The sequence below is a fragment of the Cyprinus carpio genome, chromosome B5 (assembly GCF_018340385.1).
Source record: "Cyprinus carpio isolate SPL01 chromosome B5, ASM1834038v1, whole genome shotgun sequence".
NCBI classification, from domain to species: domain Eukaryota; kingdom Metazoa; phylum Chordata; class Actinopteri; order Cypriniformes; family Cyprinidae; genus Cyprinus; species Cyprinus carpio.
In genome coordinates, this window is record NC_056601.1 from 36,149,650 (window position 1) to 36,170,609 (window position 20,960).

At 36.4% G+C, this 20,960-nt stretch overlaps 1 protein-coding gene across 1 annotated transcript in view; it reads right to left on the minus strand.

The window, feature by feature from the left end:
- Window positions 1-20,413, minus strand: part of LOC109088331 (3'-5' RNA helicase YTHDC2-like) — a 26,412-nt gene extending 5,999 nt beyond the window's left edge. The window contains 25 exon segments of the mRNA XM_042723336.1: window positions 462-660; window positions 1,798-2,003; window positions 4,363-4,492; window positions 4,745-5,017; window positions 5,696-5,815; window positions 7,796-7,885; window positions 7,887-7,902; window positions 7,987-8,069; window positions 8,433-8,513; window positions 8,601-8,688; window positions 8,956-9,052; window positions 10,062-10,240; window positions 10,329-10,394; window positions 12,747-12,873; window positions 13,862-13,997; window positions 14,088-14,236; window positions 14,584-14,691; window positions 15,367-15,523; window positions 15,600-15,702; window positions 16,715-16,881; window positions 17,077-17,270; window positions 18,203-18,402; window positions 19,148-19,238; window positions 19,617-19,778; window positions 20,225-20,413. Coding sequence (XP_042579270.1) covers window positions 462-660; window positions 1,798-2,003; window positions 4,363-4,492; window positions 4,745-5,017; window positions 5,696-5,815; window positions 7,796-7,885; window positions 7,887-7,902; window positions 7,987-8,069; window positions 8,433-8,513; window positions 8,601-8,688; window positions 8,956-9,052; window positions 10,062-10,240; window positions 10,329-10,394; window positions 12,747-12,873; window positions 13,862-13,997; window positions 14,088-14,236; window positions 14,584-14,691; window positions 15,367-15,523; window positions 15,600-15,702; window positions 16,715-16,881; window positions 17,077-17,270; window positions 18,203-18,402; window positions 19,148-19,238; window positions 19,617-19,767 — 3,211 coding nt within the window. The 5' untranslated portion in view covers window positions 19,768-19,778; window positions 20,225-20,413.
- Window positions 20,414-20,960: the final 547 nt, after the last annotated feature.

Here is a 20,960-nt window from a genome sequence, read left to right on the forward strand (position 1 = left end):
AAATACATGTCACTTGACATCCAGTAAGACAGCCTACTGACAAAAAAAAAAAAGTTTCTTTTTCTTTGCCTTTTTTAAACACATTTTCTGATGTCAAAGGCCACATAAAAATAATAATAATAGCTAATAACATCATAGCCTGTTTTTCTTGATCCAGTCACACCATGATTTTCTCAGATGGAGCAGCATTTAATACACATAGCCAAATTACAATCAAAGCAGCTTCCAAAAGCTTTCATAACCGCAAAACGATTGCTTCGATTTCATAATCATGAGATTATATCATCTGTTATTACGAATGTGGTTTTGCGTAGCTTGTCTGTGAACAATGGCTCTGTGTAGTAAATGCTGCTCCATCTAAAAGCAGGTGATGGAGATTTACTCCTGATCACAGAACCGGCTTCAACTGCAAACAGTCGCACCGAATATAAAGACATGAGTGTGTGTGTGAGGTAACGCACCTCCTCTGTGGACGGCGGGTTCCTGCAGGGCGGAGCTGGGCAGTTTGGCACTTCCTGCGAAGATGGCGACGGTGAGGGGTGTGACCACAGAGCAGCACCGGACACTGGCGATCCTGTGAGCGCGGGTCATCTCATCATAAATCAGCCAATCAGTGGGCAGGGAGTCCACGGCTGCCGCCTGACCATTGGCTGGAGGGATCTGGGTACAGAAAATTTTTTTTACAGTGATTAAATGCTTATTGATATCTACTTGAACATGTAGAAGGTCAAAACATTCAGTTCAGAAACTATATATACAAAAAAACAAAACAAAAAAATTATATATATATAAATAAATAATCGCATCCAAAATAAAAGTTTTTGTTTACATAATATATGTGTGTGTGTGTGTACTGTGTATTTTTATTATGTATATATAAATACACACGCATACATGTATATATTTTACAAATATTTACACGTTTATATATTTATATATTCATATTCTTATACTTTATGTTATATATAAATATATTATATAAACATAACATTTTTTATTAAATATATATGTGCATGTGTTTGTATTTATATATAAATATACACAGTACACACACAAACTTATTTATTATGCAATCAATTAATCGAGATTAATTGTTTGACGGCACTAATATATAGATATCAAAATTATTAATAATTAACATTACAATAATTAATCAATTATAATAATGTATTTTATAATGTATAATCAATTTTATTTTATATTTAAGAATGATATATAATTGTAGAGTTAATTTCTAATTTGATATTTTAATTACAATAATTGATAATACATTATATACTATACACACACAAAAAGAAAATATAATACATTTTTGTGTTTATACACATATATAAACTTTATAACCACATTTTTTTATAAATAAACAACATTATAATTTATACATTATAATAATTAATACATTATAATTATAATTGCTAATAAATACATTAAATTCTCTCTCTATACACAAATATAATAGTAAAAAATTATATTATAGAAATATACACACACACACACAACTATATATATATATATATATATATATATATGCATTTCTTTCTTTCTATAATAAGAAAATATAAAAAATATAAGAAATAAATATAAAGCTAAATAATTATTTAATCAAAATAACGAAGAAATTGCATTATAACAAATGCTAAATAATAAGTTAGTAATTAGATATCTTTTTAAAATAATACTAAAAACAAACAAACAAATATAAATTCAAAAATATATATTCAATTATGTTTGGAAAGCATTTTATTTTAATAAGAGCAGAAGCGTGTTTTGTTCTGCACTGATGCTCCCATCACTGACCTTCTTGTACTGCGGCTGGCTGAGGACAGATGTGGGGTGGAGGCGGACCTTCTTCTCTCTGGAGCCCATGAGGCTCAGACTGTCCCGCTCCACGTGGATCAGGTTGGGATACATGCCAGCGACCAGCGCCGCCTTCACCACGGCCCAGTTCTCAGAGTTCTGATTGACATCACGGATGTCCCCGCCGCCCCTCGCTCGCACGAACCCTGCAGGAACACACCACGGATCACAACTCACCTGCTGCTCTCAAGCAGCTCTTATTTACAAAGAGGAAAACAGGAAGTTGATTTTTAGCATAAACGTAGCATTTTCATGACACTGAGATCAAGCCATTACATATTCTTCACACAGAAGCCATGAGTACAGTTTCAATAACTGTGTTTAGAGACCGCTTCAGGTTCAGGATAAGCTCTACGGATGACATGTGTTGCATAATCTGAGTTACCGCACTTCCGAAAGCTCTGGACAGTGATATTTTAGTATTATTTATATACTATTATAGCATTCATTAATATTTTAAAATTAACTTTTTTTTTATATATTTTTCAGTTTTCTTTTGAATTTTATAATGTTCTCGTCATTTATTTTAGTTTAGGGGGGATTCATTTATTTTTAGCATTCATTTATTTATTTTTTTCCTTTTAGTTTTAGCAATTTTAGTACTTTAGTTTGATTTTAAGTTTTAGTAATTTTGATAGTATGTGGATTTGCTATTTTAGTTTTGTTTTTAAATATATATCTGTTCATTTTAAATTTTCCTGTTCAGCTCTAAATGATTTTTATTTCAGTTTTAGTACTTCAGTTTATACTTACTTCAGCTGGTTGCAAAGTTTTTAATCTAATATTCATATATTTTATTTCATTTATTGAATTATTGTTATAGTTTTTTAGTTAACAGTAACAACACTGCTTCTAGAGAGTTTAATGAGCAGAAATATGAGTCACTTTAATTATTCAGTATAGGGTGTTGCCCATGCGGTTGCTAAGGTATTCTGGGAGGTTGCTAAGGTGTTGCTATGTGGTTGCTTAGGTATTCTGGGAGGTTGCATAGGTGTTGCTAAATGGTTGCTAAGGTACCCCTGACCATCGCAATCCATCTCACATGTGGTTGCTAAGGTACCCGGGGTGGTTGCTAAGGTGTTGCTATGCAGTTGCTAAGGTTCTCGGGGTGGTTGCTAAGGTGTTGCTATACAGTTGCTAAGGTTCTCGGGGTGGTTGCTAGGGTGTCGCTATGCGGTTGCTTAGTATTCTGGGAGGTTGCTAAGGTGTTACTATGTGGTTGCTAAGGGGTTGCTAATGGTTGCTTAGGTATTCTGGGAGGTTGCTAAGGTGTTACTATGTGGTTGCTAAGGTACCCTGGATGGTTGCTAGGGTGTTGTTATGTGGTTGCTAAGGTATTCTGGGAGGTTGCTAAGGTGTTGCTATGCGGTTGCTAAGGTACCCTGGATGGTTGCTAGGGTGTTGCTATGTGGTTGGTAAGGTATTCTGGGAGGTTGCTAAGGTGTTGCTATGTGGTTGCTAAGGTACCCAGGATGGTTGCTAGGGTGTTGCTATGCGGTTGCTAGGGTATTCTGGGTGGTTTGCTAAGGTTTAGGTGTTGCTATGTGGTTGCTAAGGTACCCGTTGCTTAGGTGTTGCTATGTGGTTGCTAAGGTACCCTGGATGGTTGCTAGGGTGTTGCTATGCGGATGCTAAGGTATTCTGGGCGGTTGCTAAGGTGTTGCTATGTGGTTGCTAAGGTACCAGGTAGCCAGGGAGGTTGCTAGAGTGTTGCTACTCAGTTGCTACAATACCCTTTCTAATTTACCAAGTGATGCTACTAGGTTGCTAATATACGGTTGCTTAGGTGTTGCTATGTGGTTGCTAAGGTACCCAGGGAGGTTGCTAGGGTGTTGCTATGTGGTTGCTAAGGTATTGGGTACATGGGCTGAGGTGTTTGCTATGCGGTTGCTAAGGTATTCTGGGAGGTTGCTAAGGTGTTGCTGTTGCAGTTGCTAAGGTGCCCTGGGTGGTTGATAAGGTTACCCTATATGGTTGCTTAGGTATTCTGGGAGGTTGCTAAGGTGTTACTATGTGGTTGCTAAGGTACCCTGGATGGTTGCTAAGGTATTCTGGGTGGTTGCTAAGGTGTTACTATGCGGTTGCTAGACTACCCGTTGTGGTTGCTTAGGTGTTGCTATGTGGTACGTTTTCTGGGAGGTTGCTAAGTAGTTGCTATGTGGTTGCTTAGGTATTCAGGCAGTTGCTAGGGTTTTGCTATGTGGTTGCTTAGGTATTCTGGATGGTTGCTAAGGTATTCTGGGTGGTTGCTAAGGTGTTACTATGCAGTTGCTAAGGTACCCTGGATGGTTGCTAGGGTGTTGTTATGTGGTTGCTAAGGTGTTGCTATGCGGTTGCTAAGGTACCCTGGGTGGTTGCTAGGGTGTAACTAGCATGTTGCTAACAGGATTAGCAAGTAACTAGCATGAGCTGATCTTTTTCAGATGGTCAAACAGTATTTTCTTTAGAAACACAGTTTGTGATGTTACTGGAGAACATGAACTGGAAAATCTGAGAAAATCTCACCTGTAGCTCGAAGCTGTCCCAAAAGCTGCGTTCGCATCCCGACGATGATCTCCATGGTGGCCTGAGAGAGGAAGTTCTTCTCGCAGAAGGCTCTCCCTTCCCAGCCATCACTGCGAGCCTTCTGCCAGGCCTGCGCCAATCCACACAAACACCTCACGAAAGTGAACTTTTGATTATCAGAAGCGCATCATTACATTTTCAAAACTGCATCAAAATTACAATTACGTGATGTGCCAATTAATTAATCAAACTAATTGCAATTACCTCCTAAAAGATAAAAAGTCATTACTGTGTTAAATGAAAAAAGCAATTACAATTAAATTAAGTATTTACAATTACAAGACCCCCCCCCCCATTAAGTGATATCCTGACGGTGTCTGACCTGAAAGGCGCGGAGCAGAGCCATGTGGTCGCTGAAGGTGTTGGCGGTGAAGCGTTTCCTGCACAGCATGGCGGCGCGCTTCTGAGCGGCTTGAGCGGGAAGAACGAAGGGGTCTCTGTGAGCGAGTGTGCAGGCGATGGTGAGGATGGGGTCCAAACACTTCAGCACCACCGCACACAGAACCATCTTCCCTAAATGTGGCTCCACGGGCAGGTCAGCGAGGTGATAGCCCAGCTCCGTCAGGTTCTCCCAGGGGTCCATGGCGTCGATGGTCTGCGTGGAGGAGTCAGACATTACCGGACTGAAGCAGCTCAGCTTTACTTGATTCTCCATCAATCATGTTTTAGAGTCTCAAATCTGATCATCAGGATCTTTTGAGGAGCGTTTGTTTCCAGAAGCTTTACTTTCACTGTTCCTCAGCAGAGGAATGATCTTCACAAGCCTCCAGAACCATCTCACATCTTCTGAGGAGCCTTTATTTCTTCATCTCTCAATCACTGCATTATATGTTTGGATCATTTACATCTCATCTCACTGAGACACATTACTGGAGCTATAGAGTGATATTTAGATCTCTGTACGTCTCTGCTCAGATCTCATCATATTAATATCAGCATCTGCAGCTAATTTGTTTGAATCAAATTGAGCTGTTTTTCTCCTCCATATTCTCAGACTATATAAGCATAAATCCTGATGATCAAATATGATGCCCAACAAAAGACATTTCTGTAGGGCGTGAAAACTTTTGCACAACACTGCATGTGGTATTTTTTGAAAACAATCGAGAAAGCAGCAGTTCACATGGATAAAATGATCCTTTTAATCAGATTATTTCAGATCTACACCACTCCTTTCAGTTGGATCAGTTGAGGTGTTTACATCAGCTCTCAATCTGATCATAAAAGGATGATTTGGCTGCATGTAAACGAAGAAAGCAGGCGTTCGTCTCACCTTCAGCATCTGTACGGCGTGTTTGACCGTGTGCAGGTGAGGCGGCTCCGGTGCTTTAGACAGGAACTCAGCGATCGGACAGGTGATGGGCGCCAGCAGTTTAGTGTGCAGACACAGCTCCTGTCACACACACACACACACATACACACACACACACACACACACAGAAGACTGGTTATCATGACTTGTTATAATTAATAGACTTAATTATCTATTTTCTGACTCTAAACTGGATTAAACATGCAAAAGACTTGTGTTTATTGCTTGATTAAAACATGCAGTGTGATGTATATGTATGTTTAGCATATTACTGTCTGAATCTTCTGTATCATTATCACAGATTAAGTGAACTGAACTGAGCTGAATAATGACATTATCTTCTGCAGAGCTGCTTTTTTGTTTCCCAATTGAAGAACCTGTTTATTAGTGTGAAGCTGCCTTGACAAAATCTGTATTGTAAGAATAAATATGACTTGCGTAATGCAATAAAACAACAAAAGCAGTTATTGTGACTTTTCATCTCCCATCTCAGTCTTTTTTATATAAACTCAGCAAAAACAATCACAATTGAAAAAAGTCACCAATCACCATTTGAATTTTTTTATTCCCCGTCCGAAAACAAAAGAATAGTGGGATGTAAATTCAGAATTTAAGAAGAAAAAAAGTCAGAAAACTTCAAATAAAAAATATAAAAATATATATATATATAAAAAAAAAAAAAAAAACATATATATAAAAAAAAATACATATACAGTACAGACCAAAAGTTTGGAAACATTACTATTTTTAATGTTTTTGAAAGAAGTCTCTTCTGCTCATCAAGCCTGCATTTATTTGATCAAAAATACAGAAAAAACAGTAATATTGTGAAATATTATTACAACTTAAAATAATAGTTTTCTATTTGAATATACTTAAAAAATAATTTATTCCTGTGATGCAAAGCTGAATTTTCAGCATCATTACTCCAGCCTTCAGTGTCACATGTAACATCCAGTCTATCACATGATCATTTAGAAATCATTCTAATATTCTGATTTATTATGAGTGTTGGAAACAGTTCTGCTGTCTAATATATTTGATGAATAAAAGGTTAAAAAGAACCGCATTTATTCAAAATAAAATAAAATTCTAATAATATATATTCTAATAATATATTTTCTTTACTATCACTTTTTGTCAATTTAACACATCCTTGCTGAATAAAAGTATTGATTTTATTTAAAAAAAATTACTGACCCCAAATTACTGACCAGTAGTGTATATTGTTATTACAAAATATTTATATTTTAAAAACATAGCTTCTTTTTTTTTTTTTTTTTTTTTTTTACTTTTTATTCATCAAAGTATCCTAAAAAAGTATCACATGTTCTGAAAAAATATTAAGCAGCAGAACTGTTTCCAACTTTGATAATGAATCATCATATTAGAATGATTTCTAAAGGATCATGTGATAATGCTCCTAAAAATTCAGCTTTGCATCACAGAAATAAATGATAATTTAAAGTATAATAAATTTAAAAAAACAATTATTTTAAATTGTAATAATATTTCACAATATTACTGTTTTTTTTCTGTATTTTTGATCAAATAAATGCAGGCTTGATGAGCAGAAGAAACTTCTTTCAAAAACATTAAAAATAGTAATGTTTCCAAACTTTTGGTCTGTACTGTGTATATATAAAAAAAATGTAATCGATTTAATCATTCTGTTTTTTTTTGTTTGTTTTAAATTAACCAATGGTCTTCAATAGTAGCATACATTTAGATCACGATAATCACAGTTAAAACCACGAATATAGCACCTCAGTACCATGGTAAAAGTGTAACATGGTTTTTAGGTATTTGTATGATAAAACCGTAGTCTAAATAGATTTAGTATAAATGCATTAATGTCACAGCTTAATCACAAAAACACTGTAATTATATTCCATCAATCATCTTCCACCTTCAGTACATTTAATTCACGTCTACATTAATAATATAGTAATTATATTATATGTCCTTATTCTGGACACTGGCTGGCGTTTATTCTGGCATGATGCCGCTGTGTTGTATGATCTGTGGTGCAGTGGCGTGTGTGTTTGCACACGCGTGTACCTGTAGCGGCATGCGCAGCAGCTGAGGAACCTGATGCTCCAGCATGTTGTTGAACCTCAGACGGCTGAAGAGATGGAAACAGATGCCCGGGTCTGCAGCGGCCCGCTCTAAACAACACGTCACACAGCGTCTCCATCAGTCCTACAATCACACGCTCGTCATGTCTGAGACACGGATGGACGGAGGATTACCTGCCCTTCCTCTGCAGAGCGCTGGCCTTCGATATCCACACCATCTTCAGCATGGTCACGTTACTCAGAGCGTCATAGGCTTTCTGCAGCACAACACAAGAACGCTTTCAGTTCAGACTGATGAAAAAGGGAAATGGGTGCTCTGCAGTGAATGGGTGCCGTCAGAATGAGAGTCCAAACAGCTGATAAAAATATCACAATAATCCACAAGTAATCCATCAGTTAACATCTGGAGAAGACAACAGCTCAAACACATCCAGAATTAAGACGTTTTTAAACAAATGAACTGCTTTTTTTATTTTTATTCTGACGGCACCCATTCACTGCTGAGACACTGATGCAATGCTACATTTCTCTAAACCAGATGAATAAACAAACACATCTCAGATGAACTGAGCAGCACATTTTCATTTCTGGCTGAACTGCTTCTTTGACAGCAGACGCACCTCTTTAACTTTGCCGGAGTCGATGACAAAAACAACATCGTTGACGGTAATACTGGTCTCTGCGATGTTGGTCGAGAGGATCTGGTGCATGAGATGAGATTGTCTGAGTTGAATACATTTAAAGGAGTCTGTGTGAAGTGTACAGAAATGAGAGAAGCAGATACGCACTATTTTGCGAACACCTTTCGGCGTGTTCTTCAAAACCTTCTTCTGGTCTGACGTCTGCATACTAGAGTGCAGTATGAACACCTGAAACCTGCTGATACACAGTTTATCAATAACCAGTGAAGACTTTTTTTTTTTTATCTGTTTTCTTAATAAATGTATAGTTTGAATGCAAGCAATTAAACAATGTTTCAGTGAATGCAATGCCTCTGAAAGTACTGTTCATTTCCTTTATACATCACAGCTCACTTTAAATTATCCAATCAAAATCCTATGAATAAAATAAGTGCATGATTTCCCGCTGATACTCAGAAAGATGCCTCACATGTTGGATTCAACGCTACAAACACTCACAGACCTTTGCTGGTGATCTGTAAACCTTTTATCATCAAAGAGGATGCGGTCTCTCAGAGAGACAATCTCATCGTAGCCCGGCAGGAATATCAACACTGCGCCTGAGAAGTAAAATATATGAACCGGATTAATACCTGTTTTAATATGTTAAGAGAACAAAAGGTGAAGGTGAAGCATTACGGATTATGAATAACACCTATTTTATGGCCTATTTATTTAGTTATTCATTATTTTCAAGACATTTAAAGCACATCAACCCCTCAATTTTTAAACATAAGAAAACCTAAAAATTTAAAAATACAAAAAATAATTACATATAAGGTTCACACCAGGATTATTATAGTTAGCAACTAAAATTTGAAAGTAAATTTAAAAAACATGTTTGGATACTTGAAATAAAAAAACAAACTGAAAAACAAACAAAAAAAATCTAAAACTTTTTATTTCAACATTTTTCATTTTAATTTGGTTTAACCTGATGCACGAAAACAGCTAAAAAAAATAATTTAAAACTAAAATTAATAACTATATAGACAAAAAAACTAAAAATGACAAAAAGACAAAATTACTAAAACATTAACTAAAATTAAAAGCAGAAAATATAAAAATAAAAAACAGATTTAAATAATAAAAAACTATATTAGTATCTCAATGACAGTACTTGTGTTGCTGTCCTGAATGTGATTTTAATTTTTTAAAAATCAATCGATTTGTCTTTCCTTATTGTAAAATAATAAAAATTACTGTTTTACAGTAATACAAAATGATCAGTATTATTAAAAATCATCATCAATTATAAAGCAATGAGAATTATTAAATAAATATTGCTGTTATTGAAAATAATGAGCATTACAAAAAAACTTTAAAATATTACATTTACAGTGTTACAGTAATGAGAATAATATTTTGTATGACAGTAATAAGAATTTAACAAGAACTGTGCTTAAAATGGGAAAAAAAATCTTAATAGTAAAAAGAAGTATATTAAAAAAAAGTTTTAATGAGATTCACACCTAAACAGCAGGAACTCACAATAAAGACTTCAAAACGAGCTCAGATCAAGTATCTGTTGTCGCCCGCAGCAGATATGAATATGATTTTGGGTCTCACCCTCGTCAGAGCTCTGGTAGATGGTGAAGAGCAGGTGCAGGATGAGATCCAGGTCGACCTTCTCATCGTCGAAGCTGTGATGATACGCTTTGAGCAGCTCCTGGTCCTCAGGATTCAGCTCGGATGCTGCCGTCTGAACCAGAGACGCCTCGTCCAGCTGACCTGCTTCAACACACCATCTGTACACACACACACACACACACACACACACCTCTGCATGGGCTGTAGAGACAGAATCTGTGAGATGAAGTCAAACGCAGGGCTCACATGTGAGACTCCAGCAGATCTACAGCCTCAGTTTGATTGAAGTGTCTGGCCCAGTCCAGAGCCGTCCTGAAATAAACACCACATTTATCAACTCAGCAGAGGTTCAAACAGTGACTGACATGTGCTGCTTGTGACTGAACTTGTTAGAGACGAGCAGCTCAAGTGATCTGATCTGAACAGTTCAAGCGGCACACTTCGCTACTTATCAATTTAATTCAATGAGATGTGCAAAGCAAGCTTTTACTGAAGGATGAAGTAGTGCAAAACTACATTGTTTATAAGTGACTGTACCCACTGTAACTCATTTCACAAAACGGTTATGAAAAACTATGAACTTAAATTAACTGAAATAATATTTTTTTTACAAGTGGATCTGAGGTAGGGGATGGGCGATATCTTATCGTTTTGCGATATACCGGTAAAAATTTCTCCCCACGGTAAAAATTAGTCTTCCCACGATAATAACGATAAAGTCTAGTTGATGACACATTTCTGTGTGCGACTGTGTGGAGTGATGTGAAGGAATGCGGACGTGAAATTGAGCAGCTCCTCCTACAATCTGGAACAGGTTTGGATAACACTGTACAGTGCGACAAAGTCGGTCTGAGCCTTGAGTAAATGTACTACAGTAGCACGTGTGCAATACAGTTTTACATGTGTATGAGTCGTTTACAAACCTGTTGTCCAACAAAGATATTGTTTATTGACGTGCTTTTTCTCCATATTAACTTCATAACAGGTTTCAAATAACTTCTTTTTGAGATCAGATGTGGTTTCGTATCACAGAATAAGGCAGAAATCATACTATTTTTATAGCATTATATACAGTGATAAAGGCTATGTCGATTACCATTGCATTATAAATATACTTTATTCTTATGAAAATACCCAAGATTGCTTGAAGAACACAGACCATGTATTTTGTGCAATCGCTTGTTTATTGTCTTCATTTTTCCTCAGTCAATATTTCTCTATCTGTGTTTTATTCAGCTACAGCGATCACTGGATACCTCTGTCCATATCAGTGATTTCCTGGAGCATTACTTCTACTGTGCATATGTGTTGTTTCTGCGCAAGGGCGCCCTCCGGCTTCCAGTATGAAATAAATAGTCGTGTGTACTGCTCACAACACCCTATTTTGGGTAAAACTAGGAAAGATAATACTTTTCTCTAAAAAAAACAGGATTCCCTAAATTATCGTCATTGATATCGTTATCGCAGTAAACATCAGAAATTATCGTGATACATTTTTAAGCCCATATCGCCCATCCCTAATCTGAGGGAAAAATTAAATGCTATATTTTATTGTAGGAGCACCTAAACAATGTATGGTAGTGTTATTTTAATATCATGGCTATTTTTTGATTAATTCATTTTATTTTAGGGTTAATTTTAATATCATAGTTTTTCCTTTTAATATTTACATTTTTTTTCTCTATTATTTTGTTTGATATTTTTAGCTTATTTAGTTTTAGTTATTATATTGCTTATAACTTACATATAACTTACATATATATATATAATAATTTTTTACACATTTTAGTATAACCTCAAGTACTAATAAATAGTACTAAAACTAAAACTAATAAATAGAAAATATATTATATATCACCTATCATTGACAATTTATATATTATCTATATAGAAATAAAAAATAAATAAATAAAATTGACAAAAACGCACAACAAAATTACTAAAAAGTGAATTATGACAGTGAAACCAGAAAAATACTATTAATACTATTTTACATACATTTATCTGTGTGTGTGTGTGTTTAGGTGTATGTGTGTGTGTGTGTGTATAAACTACAGTGTATATACACTATATGGTCAAAAGTATTGGGACACCGTCTTCTTCAGAACAGATAAAGGTACTTCCAAACTGTGCTAAATGAAGACGGAAACATAATAAAGTAAAGTATTTTCAGTATTTCATCTCTGTTGCATCAGTTTTTGGAAGTGTCTAAAATAAATGCACCCGTGTGAACGAGTCATCAGTGTTTGGTGATGAGTTTGTGTCTCACAGCAGACCAGTCAAGTTCTTCCACACTGACTCAATCAATCATTTCTTTCTGAGCCTCGTCTTACACACAGAGACACTGTCAGGTTAGAACAGAAAAGAGTCCTGTCCAAACTGTTGCTGTAAAATTAGAAGCACACAATCCCCTAAAATATCATTATATGCTCCAACATTAAGATTTGAACTCATGGAGATTACTAAAGTAGTCAAACCTGCTCATTAGAAGGGGTGCCAATACTTTTGTCCATATAGTGTATGATCAATAACTTGGTGCTTGTATATTTTGTTCAACACAGTGTTTTTATGTCTTTAGCTTTAATTAACAATAATGAGCCCACTGTTGGATATCAGAAACTCTCTCTGCTCTGTTGTGTGTGTTGTGTGTTTCTGACTCCTCACCAGCCGTTGGAGGCTTTGATGTTGGCGTTCGCACCCATACTGAGGAGCTGCTCCATCTGACTGAGAAAACCTCGTCCGGCGGACACCATCAGCGGCGTGACACTCGTCTCGCTGTGTCTGTAATCCACTGAAAGAGCACAACACATGAGAGCAGCACAGCACACTCCAGTACACTTAACAGGGTTCACACAGAAACTGATAAAGGAAATTCTCATAACACTCAAGCACTACTTTTTTGGCGTTCAAAGTCTAAAATCAAGATCTCACTTATTAAACAACATCGTTATTAGCCAGAGTGGCTGTCATAACTTGTTTTATTTATTTAACCCCTTAACTGTCACCCCCCATGAACACTTTGGAATATAGACCTAAGGTTGGTCTCTTTTTAAAGAAGAAAATTAGCAGATTTTGGCAAAAGTGGAATTTTTTCAAAATTAAAATATCAAAAAGTTATAGAAGTTTAAATGTACTATAAATAAAATGCGCTATATTAATTTAATTTTATTTATTATAAATATTTTACATAACAGGTTTTACTCTAAAATTGGTATAAAATTAAAGCCTTGTGTCTAAATAAGTTATGTTCCAAATTTGAAGTTGATATGAAAAAAACTGAGGTTCCTGTGAGATTTTATTTAGGGCGTCATACCACAAACAGCCACTGGGGGCCATCAAAACTACTTTGAATTTTGTTTAATTAATTTTTCCCTAGATTTCTCTGTCAATTTTAGTTCAATACTCAAAATAACCTCCAAATATGGAATCCTGAGACTCAGACCTTTCCAATGATATGTTTGTTGCCAAGATTATAACAAGTTTTGATTCTAAAAGACCATAATGCATTTTGTAATATGACACTTGACTCCGCCCACTAAGAGGGAGGAGACCGCCATAAGATTTTAAAGTACCATTTCCATGGTAATGCAATGTCCGATTTCAAAATGGTTTTCACAGGATGAATCTTGGGCTTCTAAGCTTTCAAATGATATATAATTTATGATGATTACTAAAATATTTTATAGAGAAAAAGGACAACAAAACAAAGAGCGCCAAGCGTCCCGCAGGTGGGACGGTGACAGTTAAGGGGTTAAAGAATACATTAAATGACAGCCTACCGCTGATGTTCTCGTTCAGGATCAGATTGAAGAGCTGCACGAAGGCATCGGCGTCTTGGTTCAGGAAGATGTTGGAGATGCAGGCGTCCATTTCTCTGAGCAGCCAGGGCTCCAGTGTGGCCACGTCCTTCTCGCTCTGCGCACACACAGCAGAAACGCTTTGAAATCAGACCGTACTCCAGCAAACACACGTTTAGGGGGAAAGAATGGCTTGTAAAGAGAGTACCATCTGACTGAAGACACTGTCGCCGCCGTCGTCTAGCAGGTCGTTCTCCTGCAGGACACAAGCGTGCGTCTTCTCCCTCGGAGCCTCCGGCTGTAAGACGTCCAGACGAGCGTCACACCACTCTGTGAGAGACGTCTGCTGCCTCTCCTCTGAACACACACAGAAAAATAAAACTAATCAGTTTCCACAAAACATATCGTGCAGCACAACTGTGCTCAACATTGATAATAATCAGAAATGTTTCTTGAGCAGCAAATCATCATATTAGAATGATTTCTGAAGATCATGTGACACTGAAGACTGGAGTAATGATGCTGAAAATACAGCTGCACATCACAGAAAAAAAATACATTAAAACAGATACACACATAAAACACATCTGTTTTATATTCTAATAATATCACAATATTTACACTATATTTATTAAAAAAAAAATGCAGCCTTGCTGAGCAGAAGAGACTTCTGAGCAGTCGTGTATTTTAGCAGTAAGTATCACCTCTCTGCGCCTCCTTCTTGTACTTCATCATGTCTTTGTTGATGTATCCGGTGGTCCGCAGGATGTCCTCCAGAAAGAGCTGCTTGACCTCGTATGGACAACCTTTGACTCAAAGAAAATTCAACGTTGTTATCACATCTGAAAGCATCAAATCCGGCGAATTTTGACACAAACATTCATATCTGATGTTTATCAGGCTTGTGCCTAAACTTAAGAGAGCCTTTATAAACTTTATAAACTCAGTGTCTGAAGGTAGCAATGTGGATGTAAATGAAACACAAATTAAAAAAAAGCATTTAAAAAATAAAAATAACATGCCGCTGAACATTTTCTGTGAAGCTGCTCTAAAACTGTGAAAAGTGCTACACAAACAAACTAGAATTGAAACTTAAATAGACTGAAATTAAAATATAGTAGTATGTAACAAGATTTCACAGCTTGGATAAACCCATAAACAGAAAAATCAGTTGATCTTAATAATCAATATTTTAAATTCCATCCAGTGAAACTTGTATTTAAAATAAAAGCATATTATTATATTTTACATATTTCATTGAGGAAGAACCAGAATCCTGTCACTTCCACAAAATCTTCAAAATAGCAGCATAACACTTTGTTGAAGGTCCCACTAGTTAAAGCATTCATTAATCTTTGTTTACAATAGAAATAAAAACTGTTTCATTGTTTGCTCAGGTTCATTAAACAATTCTGTTAACAACCAGAGACTTATTGTAGAGTGCTGCCAATGTTTCTCGATCGTAAATACAGGGTTTCTTCTCTTACTGTGAATGACAGGACAGGCTCCGAAGTATCTGACAAACAGATTGACGTCCAGAGCGGCGCTGGACAGGATGAGCTTCAGCGACGGCGTCTTCTGGACCAGCTCCTTCATCTTCGTGAGTAAGAAGTCGGTCAGGCCGTCTCGCTCGTGCACCTCGTCCTGCCGGAGCACAAGACATTTAGATCCGAGCCGGAAACACAGAGAAACGTTAGTCCAGAGTTTGAGCGCGGCTCACCACGATGACATGCGTGACGGTGGACAGGGCTTCGTCTCCGGACATCAGCGTCCGCAGCAGAACTCCACTCGTGCAGAACGTCAGCAGGGTTTTAGGAGAAACTCTGAGGAGCAGTGAATACACACAATTCATCAGCAGGAGCGCAGTTATTCAGATGGAAACACTTGCGTTGTTACACACAAACATGGGTGTGTCATTGTTGTTGACAGAGTCGGAGGATTGTGCTATACACAAAACCATTTGAAAAACAACAATCTGAAAAAAATTGCGATGTATGCATAATCTGAAATCTGAATAAATCATCTCTCCATTGATGTATGGTTTGTTAGGAGGACAATATTTGTCTGAGATACAACTATTTGAAAATCTGGAATCTGAGGGTGCAAAAAATATTGAGAAAATCGGCTTTAAAGTTGTCCAAAAAAAGTTCTAAGCAATGCATATTACTAATCAAAATTTAAGTTTTGCTATATTTACGGTAGGAAATTTACCAAATGTCTTCATGGAACATGATCTTTACTTAATATCCTAATGATTTTTGTCATAAAAGAGAAATGTATAATTATGACTCATACAATGTATTGTTGTCTATTGCTACAAATATACCTGTGCTACTGATGACTGCTTCTGTGCTGCAGGGACACAGATAGTAAATATTGTTTTAACAATGTGTGAGCTAAAATTAAGACGTTTATCACATGCTTTGAGAGTGCACAGCCTGTTCGAATGACATTAAAATTCATTATTTCCCATTAATTTTGTTTTATATTTATATCATGTGATGTAGTTGAACAATATCAGCAAGAGTGACATTTTCCCCCAATATCTGCGAATGATGTATTGATTTTATACAAGTTCAATAAGTAAACATTACAATTTAAACAAAATATTGTCTGTTTTTGCTTTATTTAATGAATCCACATTTTGAACGAATCAGTTTAATGAAAAAACCAATAAAATAACAAATAATCATTATAAACAAAACAAATCAATGAATGACTCAAAGGCACTTTTCATGATTAAATTCACATTTAAAAAACTTATAAAATATCACTGAATTATTATAATCATCAGCGATCTCCCAGATAACATCGCCCAGCCCTGTAACACAGTACCTGCTCTCCAGACGGATCTGATAGCCGACGGTCTGTCCGATCTTCTCGCCGCGCTCCGCCGCCACACGCTCCGCCACAGCGATGGTCGCCAGCCTCCTGGGCTGAGTGCAGAAGATCCGGCAGGGAATCCCACTCCGACAGCAGTCGTCCAGCAGGAACTGCGGGATCTGAGAGAGGAAGTCACACTCTTTTAACCCTGACAAAACCAGCTCTGTTCACAGCAAACCGTTTCGGTGCATGTCCCTTTAAATGCTAATGAGCTCTGCTGACTCCGCCCCTCTCTTCTGTGATGAGCTGTTCTCATGAGACTGTAAACTTTAGCCGCATTCATTGGGACAGTATCTGATTCTGACGGGCCTCACCTGTGTGGTTTTGCCAGAGCCGGTCTCACCCAAAACCAGCACCACCTGGTTCTCCCTGATGGTCTGGATGATCTCCTCCTGACGCTCGTACACGGGCAGCGCTCTCCGGAAGCAGTCCAGTTCAGACGGGCCTCGCTTCTGAGGAACCTGAGAAATCCCGTGACTCAGACGACCGCTGGTCCTGCTTTTACTGTCTGGAGGAACCAACCAGTGCAAGAACAACATATAAACAAAAAACTATATTCACATTCAAATGGAAGACCATACTTAAAAATATCACTAAATTTTTTTTTTTAATTATTTTAGGGTGCTGTAAAAAATCAATTTCCCCAAATTTCATTTTCTTTTATTTAAAATGTATTTATTTACTTTTTTCTCTCTCTCAGTTTTAATATTTCTGAATTCATTTTTTTCCCGTGCTGATGCGTCTGGATTCTGTTCCAATGCTAAAATAAAATCTTAGTAATCATTTTAGCATATTAAATTAATTAAAACCCTGAAACCTAATTTAATAACACATTAACATTTTAAAACAATTTATTAATGCTTCAACAAAAACGTGCAAAATGAAATGTCCTATGAATTTTATTTTTCATAAATTCAGTGTTTTGTTTTAATTTTTCTGCACTCCGTTTTAATGGTTTAATTAAATTGCAATAACTAAAAAGCATGTTTAATAATTAAAAAATTAATTAAAAATAATTACAAAACAATAAAACCCTATAAAATTCATAAATTCTACACAAACTCTACTAAGTCTTTTCTAATTTTTTTTAAAAATTCTGTATTTATGACTTAATATTAAATTTGTTATTATTATCAAAAAAGTATTATTTATTCATCATCAAAAATGTTTGTAATCAAACAAAGTCATAAAACGTATACAATTTAATGTATCTTTTAAAATAGAATCAAATGAAAATTAACAATTATTTTTGGCAAACACAAACACAGTGTTGCACAAACTAAAACCAGAACAAAAAACTGCTACACTCCTAAAAAAAAATAAGTATTTTTATTTTATTATTAATTTAACTAATGTTTTATTTGAGAAGTACATTCTGCTGTACAATAGTAATATATTTCTGTCATAATTTCTTTTATTCTGGCAGGTGAGGAGCCTCACCGCTGGCGTCAGGAGAGGTGAAGACGGCTCTCTCGGTGCGCGGCTGCAGCTCACTGCGCTCTTTATTAGTGATGGGGAACCTCTGCAGGAGGCTCTGCACCATGTGTTTGGAGTTGTGAGAGAGGTTGAAGGTCATGATGGAGCGAGACGCCTCCGTCCCGTCCTTCTTCCTCACCGTAAGACATCGACTGGAGCCTTTCCTGCAGCAACAGTTCACAAGAACTTCATATTATTCACATTACATTTATAATTTACAATATTATTATTGAGTTACTGAACCGTACTGAGCTGAACAACTACTGTTTTCAGTAGAGCTGCTTATAAATTTAATGTGTTTCACAATCGATGCATTTCACAATTTATTTTCATCATTAGGATATTAAGTAGAAATCGTGTTCCATGAAGATATTTAGTAAATTTCCTACTGTAAATATATCTAAACTTAATTTTTGATTAGTAATATGCATTGCTAAGAACTTCAACTTTAAAGATGATTTTCTCAATATTTAGATTTTTTTGCTCCCTCAGATTCCAGATTTTCAAATAGTTGTATCTCAGACAAATATTGTCCTCCTAACAAACCACACATCAATGGAAGGATTATTTATCCAGCTGATGATGATGCATACATCACAATTTAGAAAATTTGACACTTAAGACTGGTTTTGTGCTCCAGGGTCACATTTAAGAAAGAGATAAATCCACTGAGGAATCAATAAACCAACTTTGGGATGCCGTCATACACTCTGATCCAGTCAGAGACCAATAACAGGAGAACAGATCATGGAAAAATAGTAGTGCAATTAAAAATATAATCTTAAATAACTTCATAGTCAAGTTTTGTCTTGTTTTAGGCCGGTATTTAGCCGTAATGCTGTACAGCAGCATGCATTTGTGACGATGCATAAACGTCAGTTCTGCATTTGACTTGCAAATTCAACTTACCCTCTGCTTTTAGAGGCGTAACCCAGGGACTGAGCGAGCCGATGAATGAACGCTCTCTCAGAGTTTGTCAATGAAGAAGGGAAATCCAGCTCTGTGAGACACAACAACATCTTTAAACTCTTGCTACAACACAGGAGCGAGGAAAAATAGGGGAAAAACATGCCACTGATGCATATTTCATTTAGTTTTTGCACTGAAATGTAAAAAACAATGTAAGTGCATTTGACAAGAAAGATGTTTCTGTGTAATTGTGTGAAAATAATAAAATACGATAGATATAAACTAATATAATACAGTTGGATATAATGCAACATTGACGTTTGGCCCACGGTCTTCAATCAAGTTCAAGCTTTGAGCCTTTCTTTGTATTAAAAAGCTTGCATTAAAATACTTAAAAAGGGAAAAGCAATAAAAGTCAAAGGTTAAATGATGTTAGAGAGCTTTTAGCCGCTTGGACTGAGTTTGTGACCTTTCTGGTCGCTGTACTGGAACCTCTCCAGAGCGATGTTCACGGCGATTTTGACCTCCTCATCGATCCGGATGTCTCGGAGTCCTCTGGCCTTCACAGGAGCCGAGTGTTTAGATGGGTTCGTGTGTGATTTCTGCGCTCCGCGGGACATTTTCACCCTCACTGCACAGATAGGAAGACAAAATAATGGATTATTCCATCAATAACTGCACATTAGAGTTTAAAAAGCTACATTTCTCATATCTGCATTTCATTGTTATTTTATTATAAACATAATTTAGTATGAAGTGATGGCTGGCTTCACAATATAGCTGATATCTTCAATGATTTATGATATTGAATCATATTAAAGTAGTTGATTAGGTGTATTATACATGACTTATTTAATTAATTACCCAAGTGACATTCAGAACAAGCTAACAGAAGATACGAATATGAAACCACACAAAATGTAATGATGTTTCATGTAATAGCTTCTAAAGCTAAAATACTCAAATGTTCCTGGATGTTGTGTTTTTAGCATTCGAGTTCATTCACTGAGCTTCGCGAGTTAGCATCGGTACACTGCGTATTTAGAGAAGGATAATAATAAAACCAAATCATCTTACGCGTCTGGAGTATCTGAGGAGGACAGAGCGCGTGACAGGAGACAGCTGGGAGGGATCCGGGGAGTTTGGTTCGGTTTCTGTCACTGATGCGATCGGGTTTGTGTTTCTGGTTCGTTAGAGAATCGAAACTGACGCGGCGCTCTGGCTGCGCATGCGCAACAGATCTGCAGCTCGAGCCACTGACGTCAGCCGCGTGCGTCACCGTGCGCAATAAAGGTTTATTATGGAAGGCCATTTGGTGCTGGGCGGCATTGGCATTTATGACAAGAAATGTAATAATAAACATGTTCGCCAGATATTTCAGAAGAGAGACCGCATTGTTCCTCGAGGTAGATCCCATTGGGCTGCCTTAATTAATAATATAGATTGGAGAAGAGCGTGGTTGTTGCCTCATAAATATTTTCTTCCTAATAAGACCAAAGAAGTCCACTTTAAAATACTGCATAAAATATATCCTGTTAACTCAACTGTTTCCAAATATGTTGATATTCCTAGTACCTGCATATTTTGTGGCAATGAAGAGGAAACCTTAATACATTTATTTTATTCTTGTGAGTTTGTTCAAAAATTTTGGCTTGACTTGTATTCCCATTTAAACAAACCCCCTATTTTTGCACAATCTTTTAACTTGAAAGATATTATTTGTTATTACTCTGACTCTGCCAACAAATCTAAAGAGTATATATTCAATTTTTTTTATTTTGTTCGGCAAATTTTTCATCCATAAGCAAAAATT